The sequence below is a fragment of the Anguilla anguilla genome, chromosome 9 (genome assembly GCF_013347855.1).
Source record: "Anguilla anguilla isolate fAngAng1 chromosome 9, fAngAng1.pri, whole genome shotgun sequence".
NCBI lineage: Eukaryota > Metazoa > Chordata > Actinopteri > Anguilliformes > Anguillidae > Anguilla > Anguilla anguilla.
Window position 1 is genome coordinate 30,027,772 of NC_049209.1, and position 11,824 is coordinate 30,039,595.

The 11,824-nt window shown below is 47.0% G+C and overlaps 1 protein-coding gene across 2 annotated transcripts in view; it reads left to right on the forward strand.

The window, feature by feature from the left end:
- trpc5a (transient receptor potential cation channel, subfamily C, member 5a) overlaps window positions 1–9,284 on the forward strand; it is a 61,464-nt gene extending 52,180 nt beyond the window's left edge. Inside the window, exons 9-11 of one of the 2 annotated variants that reach the window (XM_035431879.1) lie at window positions 6–47; window positions 4,261–4,350; window positions 6,931–7,803. In XM_035431879.1, coding sequence (XP_035287770.1) covers window positions 6–47; window positions 4,261–4,350; window positions 6,931–7,803 — 1,005 coding nt within the window. Of the gene's footprint in view, window positions 1–5; window positions 48–4,260; window positions 4,351–6,930 lie in introns of both variants that reach the window. The other variant, XM_035431880.1, reaches the window with a different exon arrangement.
- The last annotated feature ends 2,540 nt before the right edge of the window (window positions 9,285–11,824 follow it).

Consider the following 11,824-nt stretch of genomic DNA (forward strand, 5'->3'; position numbering starts at 1 on the left):
TGCAGGAACGGCATGCTGATAACCTGATCCAGAACCAGCACTATCAGGTGAGAGGGTCTGACATCACACCAGGGCCAGGGGTCACTTTGCAGCGCTTACAGGGTCCCCACACACCTCCCCTCACACCACAAACTCAGGGCTGTCGCACCCTGGCACTACATTTTAATCTTCTTTTTCTTGGTCAGATTAATTAGATTAGGTTTGGGATAGGATCATGTTTTAGGATCATGCAGTTAGTCCTGTGCAAGGGTGTAACTTTAGTTTGAATATTGAGGGCACCCGAGAACTGCAATCCTCTAGGGGGGATCTGTGGCATGCCCCCGACTCAAAGAAATATTTTCAAAAAACAGCCATGAAATTATTATTTCTGGTGAATTCTAAGGGGAAAATACCACAGATTACTGATCAGTAAGGCTGGGTGTTTGTCACAGAAAACATTGGCTCAAGTGGCAGAGCACTCACAGCAAAGTTGTTGAAAATCTAGGAAAATTTATTAAATTATATTTTATTAAATTAGTTAAAAGATCTAATGCACAGCATCGGGAAATGATTCAAATAACATACTGTAGCAACAGTACCAAGTGCTTGAAGTTAAAAAAAAAATCAATGGCATGCTTTTTTGCCTTTAACAGAAAATAGATCATGGTCAATCTGCATGCTAAAAAAAACAAAAAAAAAATATGGTTACCGTATGTCCATTTTCATTTCTTTAAAGTTTGTCTTGGTACAATATGTTGTGCATTATGAGGTGTGAGTCTTTGATGAGGAGCTGTTGTCACGGATATAACCATAACAGAGGAAGGACCGCTGGGCATCAACACTGTTGACAGGGGCTGTCAAACATCTGATTGCAAGAACTGACAAGGACGTGAATCTTGATCCCAGTGCCATCCAGAATCTGTATATATGTCGCACTTTGTTTCTCCCATTTGGCAATAGGTTATTGTTAAAATGTGCCAATACAAATAACACTGTAGGCTACTTTAAGATTGGCAGTTACCATCCAAAAATCATGGGAAAGAATCCATGGCGCCTGTGACTTCCATGACAAAGCCTTACCAGCATATCCAAATCACTCCAAATCCAAATCATTAAATCCCCATCTTTATTATATGAAATGCTATATTATTGGTGGGTGATTTGGCCTATTTTGTAATATTGGGGGGTTGTAACCCCCCTATCCCCCCTGTAAATTACCCTCTGGTAATTTACCCTGTGTCCTTGATGTATCTGGGAAAGGAACATGCCATGTGCATAGAAAGAATAATACTTTATATTTTTGCTCTGTGATTGGTGTTTTGCCAAAGAATCATTGGCAAATGGCTGCATTTAGGGAAGATGGAAGTAGCACCTCTTATTTCCATAAATTGTACACCTTAAGTAAAAAATTAAAAATTCAGCGGAAAATTAACGATTAGTATTCATTGTAATTGCCTCAGCCTGTACTTGGTGCGATGCAAAGAGCCCTCATGCTAGAGGCATTGTGCTTGTATCGGGCTCAGTGCTGTGCTAATGCTAATGTCCTCCACTGTGGCGGCTGACGGATAGCTAGCAAGCTAATGGGGGTAAAAATCACTGACTCAGTAAAGTGTCTGCTCAGCTATATATTTCACTGCTGGACAGAGGACCAAATGCACACTGGAGGCAGAGACGAGGGATTGAAACTCCATCTTGGCAAAGATTAAATTAGTCTTTTTTTCCCACTCCAAACTGTTCCTCTGGGTTTCATTTGGGGAATTTAATTTACCCTTTTTCGTGTCTGCAGTTTTGTACTGTGTGCTGACGCTTGTCAGAAAGATTTTTTTTAAAAACACTAATCAGGAAAGGTAAGGTCTGGTTACCAGGACAATGCACAAAAACAGAAAGCATCCAGATTCTCTTTTTTCAATCCGTGCTCACCCTCTGCGTTAACAAACGCAAAAGTACTCTTCCTTCCTTCCTGCATATTTATAACACCTGAATAGTCATACTATGTGACTCAAAGATGTATGCAAGGAAAAAATGCTCGGATATGTAAAATGATGCTTTACTCCACTGACTGAGCCCATATGGCAGAGTACATCACTGACTGTGCTGGCTCTCCAGAAAACAAGTCTGGCAGGAGGTTGGGCCCAGTGGAAGGGGATCTTGGAAAGCAGGCGAGCACCAGCTTTGTGCGTGATGTGAACGTTTATGCTGAGAAGATGCGCGACATTGCTCTCAAAGGCAGGCCATAAGGCAGGCTGGCTGTCCAAAATGTCTGTTAGTGATTTTGATTAGAATCATTCCTCAGCGTTCCCAGAAAACAGCGCAGGTGCTCCAGAATATTCACAAAGTTACATTCTGCCATGTGTGCACAGTATTTAAGCAGCTGATTGCTGGATTGCAAAGGTTAATTAATAGGCTATTGTGCGCAGGTGCACAGGTTGGTCACAATTTTTAGGCATTGCCATCAAGACCATTGTAAACAAATCGGTGTAGTGCATTGAGGCTCTTTTACAATATTACTGAATCAAGTGCATTAGGTAATTGCGAAAGTGATGGATTCCATATTTCCAAAAAGCATAGGTATTCTAATGTATGAGCTAAAGTTTGGAGTAGCAACAGCCTGTTAGCTGCATCTCTGGCTTATGCTTGTTTGTTTACTACTTCTCTGCCATAGTAATTGCAGTTAGCTGAGCCAGAGCCACCTGCCCTGTCACCAGCCCTCCCCCGTTACTGTACGTGTGCGGTCCCTGGTGGGTTATGAATGTAGAGCTGTAGCCACTTTTGGCAGGAGGAGGCCATATGATCTAATGGCAAAACGAGGTTGTGCAGCTGTTCCCTTTCCAACTAAAGCAGATAAAGGACCAGAGAGAAGCACGGGCCCAGATCTAAGGCTCAGGACAGGACTCACATACAAGCACACTCTCACACACAGACACACACAAGCAATCTCTCTCACACGCACACACACAGACACACACAAGCAATCTCTCTCACACGCACACACACAGACACACACAAGCAATCTCTCTCACACGCACACACACAGACACACACAAGCAATCTCTCTCACACGCACACACACAGACACACACAAGCAATCTCTCTCACACGCACAAACACAGACACACACAAGCAATCTCTCTATCTCACAAACACCACATGTGCGCACACACACACACATACACACGCATACACACATAGAATCACACACACAAGCAATCTCTCTCACACGCACACACACAGACACACACAAGCAATCTCTCTATCTCACAAACACCACAAGCGCGCTCACACACACACACACACACACACACACACACACACGCATACACACACAGAATCACCCACACAAGAAATCTCTCTCACACTCTCTCACACACACACACACACACACATACACATGCATACACACACAGAATCACACGCACACAAGCAATCTGTCTCACATTCACACACACAGACACACACAAGCAATCTCTCTATCCCACAAACACCACATGCGCGCTCACACACACACACACACACACACACATGCATACACACACAGAATCACACGCACACAAGCAATCTGTCTCACATTCACACACACAGACACACACAAGCAATCTCTCTCACACGCACATACACAGACACACCCAAGCAACCTCTCTATCTCACAAACACCCCACACACATGCAGACACGCACACACAAGCAATCTCTCTCACACTCACACAGACGCACACAAGCAATCTCTCTCTCTCTCACACGCACACGCACACACACACACACACCCACACAAGCAATCTCTCTATCTCTCACACACAGACACACATAAGCGATCTCTCTCACTCTCACAAACACACATGCACGCGCTCAAACACACTCTCCCTGTCACACGCGCAAACACCACACAGGTGCTCAACAAAGACTTCAGCATTTTTCAAAAATGTAAAATAAGCCCGCCACTGTTAAAATATGAAAATGTGTGCAAATTTATGCACATCCAGATTTTCACCTCCAGCTAATACATATGTTATGAATATGACTGAAACAAGTTTTCCTTATTAAACTCAAAATGCAAACACTGCATATGCAAACTACCCCCCCCCATATCAAAGACCCTTTCCTTTGGGGATCTCGAAAATTTCCAAAAATAACCAACAAACAAGGCATTATTTCTCTTGAAACTTCAAAATGTTCCGGCAAATATGCTGTCGAGGTGGGTTTAGTCTCAGTAGTGTGCAGGCTAGCTAATTAGCTGGCAGGGGTCTGCAGTGGCCATCTTTGAATGCTGCCATCTCTCTGCTTTCAGGAGGTGATCAGGAATCTGGTTAAGCGGTACGTGGCGGCCATGATCCGAAGCGCTAAAACGGACGAGGGGCTGACAGAGGAGAACTTTAAGGTTTGTACAGCGTTTGACCGACTGTCTGTCTACGTGTTTACACATGCTGAAACCAGCCGCATCATTATTCTCGGTGTTCACACATTATTAGGTTAGCGACACAAACAGGATTATTGTCTTTATTAGATTGTTTACACTAACATGCTCCCTCTCATAAGGTCAGGAGTGGGAGTCTTTGTATTCTTCTAGATTATTTATTACAGTTTCTCTCAACTGTTTTTTCATACAGTACATACAGACTGGTTCTGGAGGCACTATGATCAAACCTTAAAGCCTCCTATGTGTCAATAACAAACACTTTCAGGAAAAAAACTGTAAGCATGGTTTGCTTGTCACTCAAATTTAATTATCAAATTACCGCTTTGCAAAGCACTAGACACAATCCTCTTCATAAATGAGACCACTTGTATTCACATGGAAAGCACTGGCATTCAAAAAGCTGAACTTTTTATCAATTGACCACACTCAGTCTTCAAAGGTGCGAACACAGATTACCTAAATTGTTTGATCAGTAATCACAACTGAATAGTTCTGTTCATAGTTTTGGCATGGCCACAATTTAAGATTCCCCACATTCACCTGCCTAGCAGAATTTCCGCACCGTTTCCTTGCTAACATTATCTGTCACTAACAACTAATGCGTTTTTAATGGTGCCTTTATTTTCCAATGGGTTTTACTTACATAATCAATTCCAGTCTCTGCTTCAGATCATTGAATTATTGATCAGAATCAAAGCAAATCCCTCATCTCTTGTAATCTGCCTAATTTCTTCATTTTTAAAAATAATTCTGACATGTTGTTTTCGTAGCGTATAATCTTGTGCTTTAGGTTTCCCGGCTCTAATTGACTATGTAATCTTAGGGTTGTAGCTAGGTAAGCTGTTTATCTTAGTTGACTTAGTTATTGCACTTGTGCCTACTCAACTATTGCTTGTTTTATTTGCATAGACTGCTTTGTTGCTGTTTTTGTTGTGTTAATCAGATTAATCAACAGGGTCCAAGTTAAACTACGTGGTCGTTCCCTACACTTGGAACTGTACTTCCCTCTAGGGTTTTCAACACACTTGTTCCTGGTTATGGTTATACACTTTGTTGTACATCGCTCTGGATAAGAGCGTCTGCCAAATGCCTGTAATGTAATGTAATGGCTACAGTGGTGCCCATTGGGGGGGGGGGGGGGGGGGGGGGCGGGGGGGCGGAGTTTAGGAGGATTCCAAAGGCCCTGATTGATAGGGGCCCTCAAAAGCGTACAGTAATTGTGCAGAGATGTGCTAGCCGGGAGTAGTGAAGACGATTGTGAGATCGTTTTCATGTATTCGTGTGGTAGCCTGCATTTGAGAGGGCTTGCGGTGTTACGCTGAGAAAGTGTCACAGCCCGCTGTTATTTTGAAAAGCGGGCCCGCAAAAACGACAGCCCGACTTCAGATTAAAACTGATCCGACAATAATTGGAAGCTTATTTCACCCATTCAGAATGCAAAGTGCAGGGAGATAAACACCACTTTCAAGGTGGCTTGCCGCTTCATTATTTAAATGATCAATTTGCCCCCTTTTCACACGCAGAAGCATTCCGCTGGGAGAGGGCCTCTTATCACGCTGATAAAAATAGAAACAAAAAAAACGAAATAAAATGCGGGCCGTAAATCGATACATTTGCCACATAACGGGCTTTTTGCGGCGACGCCATCGGCGAATGTGCAGAATCGCTTTGGCTTCGCCAGCGAGAAAATTACAAAGAGAAAAAGACAGAATCCGTGATACAGGTGAGAGACGCTGGCCTGTCAGAGATGACAGATAAGAAGCAGAGTAATTTATTCATGTTTTTTACGGAAGTGGTCGTCCTGTACAGCCCTACTGTATTCGACTGTTCTGTTTTTCTGCTATTCACTGAAGTATTCAGGACAAAACTGTAATTTGGAAGAATACATTTTTTTGATGCAATATCTGTGTAGCTTATTGCATACAAATGCATACATTATGTACAAACATAGAACAATTTGTTCCTACTGGCTACCGCATGTTAGATGTCATTTTATAACATTGAAAATCAATTGTTTTAATAATTGATTAAGATTTTGAAAACTGTTTTAAATTTCTCACACTAGTGTGTAATTGGCCCTCATTTTATCCCCTACGTGTTTTCATTTTGGTTAAAAGTGTTCTTTTTGATGCGGTTTAATTCCAAAAGAGATCTGAGGAGCTTTTTGAGTTTTGTGTTTGCAGTTTTGGGAAGATTACTTTTAGTTTCCGGAAATGTGTGTAAACAATTGAGTAAAACTGTAAAAAAAACAAAAAAAACAGGCTCCCAGAGTTCTACACAGACCCTTTGCCAAAGCTCATTTTGGTTCTGCAGTAAAAACACAGACGCACTCATTTCAGCTTGTCCAACCATGCACAAGCTAACCATGCCCAGCCATGCCATAAAATGTTCCTGTGTTAATGCAAATGTTTGACTCAGGCCTTTTGTGTATACTCCTGCACCTCCCCTCTCTCTCTCTCTTTCTCTCTCGCTCTCTCTCTCTCTCCACACTCCCCCGTCCTCTCCCCACCCTTCCTTCCCTGACTGCATGACGTCCATCAGGAGCTGAAGCAGGACATTTCCAGCTTCCGGTACGAGGTCCTGGACCTGCTGGGCAACAGAAAGCCGCCGCGGCGCACGTACTCCTCCAGCAGCGAGGCCACGCTCAAGGACGAGCCCAACGAGGACGAGGAGTCCGGGGCGGGGCGCGGCCCGGCGGGGGACGACAAGCCCAAAAACGTTTCCTTCAGCCTGTCGGCGGCCGAGAGGAAGAGCCGCGAGGCCTTCAGCGTCTCGGCCCTCTTCAAGTCCATGTCGGGGATGGAGGCCCCCGCCGAGGACAAACCAAAGAGCAACGGCCTCAAGCCCTCCTCCGCCTCCTCCACCGCCTCCTCCTCCTCGTCCTCCTTCCTCCGCAACGGCAGCCGGCTGCAGCGGCTCTCCAGCTCAAAGAAGGACTCCCTGAAGCGGCTGGGCCTGCTGTTCTCGCGCATGAACGGGCACCTGTCGGAGCCGCAGGCCCCGCCCACCACGCTCGCCACCCTCGCCGCGCCCGCCGCCCCCGCGTTCAGCATCTCCGACGGCCTGCTGCCGCCCCAGGGCATGTGGCAGGAACTCAGGTTCCCCGACGACCAGCGGGTGACGCGCAGCGAGATGCACCTGAACCAGCTGGGCGTGGGCGTCGTGGGCGTGGGCGTGGCCGAGGGCGAGCAGCTCCAGCCCCCGTCCCGAGCCAACGGGCGGGACAGCCTGCTCCTGCGGTCCCCCACCTGCGCCCCCCCGCCCCTGCACTGTGCTTCCAGCTTCACCGCTTCCAGCTCCCGGCTGCTGGACTCCAGCGAGGACGTGTTTGACGGCTGGGTGGGGCCCTGCGATGGGATAGACTCCACCCCCTGGGGGTCGGACCAGGAGGAGTCGGTCACCACGCAGCTATAGAGACAGGGGCGTGGCCACCGAGAGCGCAGCACTGTTATTGGATGCAGAGAAAGCAAGATGAAGATGACCTATATTTATAGCATCAGCTCTTCATGCGGCTCCAGGGCTCCTTTACTTCAACATATTAGCTTATAGGTGAAAAAAACTCTAAATTAAAAGCTTAATTTATTGCAATAGTAGTACATATTAACATAGATTCCCCCCTCCCACCACCCCATGTATGAGACTGTATTCCCTGCCTGTGACTTCAGTAACACCCCCTCCCTCCCCAGAAGTGATTCCCTTCAGAATATAAGATCCTATTTTAACCCTTTTTGTCTAGCCTCAGGCCTTCTTGTCCATCTGTCTGTCTGTCTGTGCTGAACAGCTATGGGGCAGGAGGCCGCAGGTGTCCAGCTGCACAGGTACCTGTACCTGAATGTTTCTGACCAGCCCAGCAAGGAACACCTCAGCAGGGAGGGGCCCCTGCATGGGCCTGCTGAGGCCACGCCCCCCTCTGTCACAAGTGATCTGATTGGCTGTTGTCTGAATTAAGGGCGGGGCCAGAGAAAGTACAGCGAGACATTGTGGAAACGGTTGCGTTCAGATCGCTAAATCCTCCATCTTGGCTAGCTGATGTCAGCTCGCTAATATTTTTTGTTTTGTTCTGGATCTGGTTGCATCTGTACTCTAGGGTCAGCTCAGAGCGTCTCTGCACTCGTCTGCAGTGGTAGCAGGGCCAGCTAGTTAGTGGTCAGCAACTGGTGGGTGGAGCCAATGGCCACCGCACCTCTCACATCCTGTGGTCTGTCCAATCACGGAACAGACTTGACTGCAGTTGGTGGTGGTCAGAGGAAGATGCGTTTCAGAGATTGTGGGTTCAGCATTTTCCTAATTAACGATTAATGTGTTTCTCAACCTCATCACTGTGGTTGTCCTTTCTGGATGAACAACCTTAAACCAACAGCAATCTCAGCAATCTTTCCTCAGTTCACTTGGAGAGAAAGAGGCTACCACAGCATAGTCCACATTTTAAGTTGTTCAGCAGTTTCTGATGCGTTTGGAAGTTTTGATTATAATTATTATTGTTATCACTTCATCTACACTGGTTAAGATGGATTTGAAGGTTTGGGGGGGGGAGATTACATTTGTGTGTTCGTCTAAGGAAATCTTATTTTTCTAAAATTTATCAGGCTGCACTATTAAGCTCATTTCATTTCATTACAGCACCAGGTTCAGCAGAACATTGGCAGATTAAACATTTTTCTTCTTTTTGAAGGTAAAAGGTGTTGGAGTGCCAATTTTTAAAAAATCCTATTTGTTTTGATCAATGTGACCAGCATCTATGTACAAAAACAACATGCAGCAATGAGGCACAAGGCTTCAGCAGAACATTTCTTAAAAGCGAAACCAAACAAGCCGATTTTACACCAGTTGCATTTTTTTATTTGATAATGAAATAGCACTGTTGACGAATAAAAAAAACAAAGGTTTGACTGAAACACGGTGCGTCGCTGACTTCATTTCGGTTCGCCCCCCTGATCTGCCGGGTGAGCGCGCCGGAGGGTTCTGAGGACCGACGGGAGCGGGAGCGCCACCGGGATCCGGAGATGAATCGGCTCGGCCGGGGGTTTCCATGACAGCGCTCGGCGAAGCGGCTCCTCTGCTGCAGCATCGCTCCCCCTCTCTCTCTCTCTCTCTCCCTCAGACTGCGGTGAGAGAGAGAGGGAGAGAGAGTGAAAGAGAGAGGGAGATGGAGAGAGAGAGAGAGAGAGAGATAGAGAGAGAAAGGGAGATGGGAGAGAGAGAGGGAGGGAGAGAGAGAGAGGGGAGAGAGGGAGAGAGAGAGGAGAGAGAGAGGGGAGAGAGAGAGAGGGGGGAGAGAGAGCGAGAGGGGAGAGAGAGGGAGAGAGAGCGAGAGGGGAGAGAAGGAGAGGGAGAGAGAGGGGAGAGAGGGGGAGAGAAAGAGAGAGAGGAAGAGAAAGAGCCTGCGGAGCGTTTGAAAGGCAGGCAGGCGATGCGGAGGGAGCGCCCGAGCGTGTTTAATCTCCGGTTGCCGCGGCGGCGGAGCGCGGCTCTGGTATCGATCGGCGGCGCGCGGTACGCCGCGGCTGTGAGGCTGCGGAGGGGTCAGGGCCCGAGGAGCGCACGCCCCGGCACTACCGCCCCAGCACAAAAACACGTTTCATAACACGCCCGTGCCTGCGTCTGAGCCCGGGCCTGACTGTCACGCACACAAGATACCAGTGTGAGGCCAGCTCGCCCGTGGGCCCGCACCCCTGCACCCCTCCACCACCCCCCGCTTCCCCTGCACCCCTCCACCACCCCCGCTTCCTCTGCACCCCTCCACCACCCCCCGCTTCCCCTGCACCCCTCCACCACCGCCCCTTCCTCTGCACCCCTCTACCATCCCCCTTCCTCTGCACAGCCCAGTCTTATACTATTCATAATTTACACCTTGAAAACGTCATAGGCTATCGAAAGATCCAAAATGGAGCCTAAATCACTGCAGCAGTACACCCATATTTCTACATTTCTCAAAAAAATATTACTCACACATGGAATAGAATATAATAGAATAACTACTTTTCCCAGGGGGAGCTTCAGGAAAAAGCAGAGAGTGATCAAGAAATGAAAAGCTGAAGACAATGAAAGTTTTGAAAATGAACTGTACATGTAAGACAGCCAGCTCATCATGTTGCTATCATTGCACCATTGTGTAACCATTATAATACATAAAAAGCATAATAGTAATATTCACAATGAAACGTACGTAGTCATCATGCATATATGTACAATGCCATGCGTGTGTAGTTTTGGTCTCAGATACACTCTGCCCTATTCACCCGTGCAGTAAACGTGCACCGAACACACACGCCTTACATAATCGTTTCTTACATAATCCTTTTTTCAGTTTTAGATATTTCCACTGATTTGTGAGGCCGGCGTACAGGGAGTACCAGGCATTTGGAATCAGGTTCACACAGAAAACTCACTCCTGCCTGTCAGCCATGTTGAAACACTGAGCAAGCCGAGTGACAGTATGTCTGTGCATTAATACTGTGCATTAAGCTGAAGCGTTTTTTTTGTTTTTGTTGTGGAGATCCCAGATGACACATCTCAGACAGGAAGAGCTGTGCTAGTTGATAACTGGCTTAAGAAGCTGGAGCTTATCTAGCAGAGCTGCCAGGACCAGAACGGCCCCAGCAGTGCAGAACGCTGTCCGTGGTCCCGCGTGAGCCGTTGGGCAAAGAGCTGTTCATGATTCTGCGCGTTCGTGCCTGCAGAGAGCTGTCTATGGTTCACTGTGTGTGTGTGTGTCTGCAGAGAGCTGTCTATGGTTTGGTGTGTGTGTGTGTGTATATATCTGTGCAGCAAGCCGTCTATGATTCTGTGTGTGTGTGTCTGCAGAGAGCTGTCTATGGTTCAGTGTGTGTGTGTCTGCAGAGTGGTCTATGATTCTGTGCGTTTGTGTCTGCAGAGTACTGTCTATGGTTCGGTGTGCGTGTCTGCAGAGAGCTGTCTATGGTTCAGTGTGTGTGTGTGTGTGTCTGCAGAGTGGTCCATGATTCTGTGCGTTTGTGTCTGCAGAGTACTGTCTATGGTTCGGTGTGCGTGTGTATATGTGTGTGTCTGCAGAGAGCTGTCTATGGTTCAGTGTGTGTGTGTGTGTGTCTGCAGAGTGGTCTATGATTCTGTGCGTTTGTGTCTCCAGAGTAGTCTATGGTTCGGTGTGCGTGTGTGTGTATCTGCAGAGAGCTGTCTATGGTTCAGTGTGCGTGTGTGTGTGTGTGTCTGCAGAGTGGTCTATGATTCTGTGCGTTTGTGTCTGCAGAGAGCTGTCTATGATTCCGTGTGTGCGCGCGCACGTGTGCAAAGAACTGTCCATAGTTCAGTGTGTGTGTGTGGGCAGAGAGCTGTCCAAGGTTCTGTGCAGGAGACTGCTGAGAGCTGTCCATGGTGCTGGGTGTGAGTCTGCCTGTGTGTGATGTATAACAGTGTTAAGATTTATCATCTAAACCGAGGCCTAAAAGTAATTTCT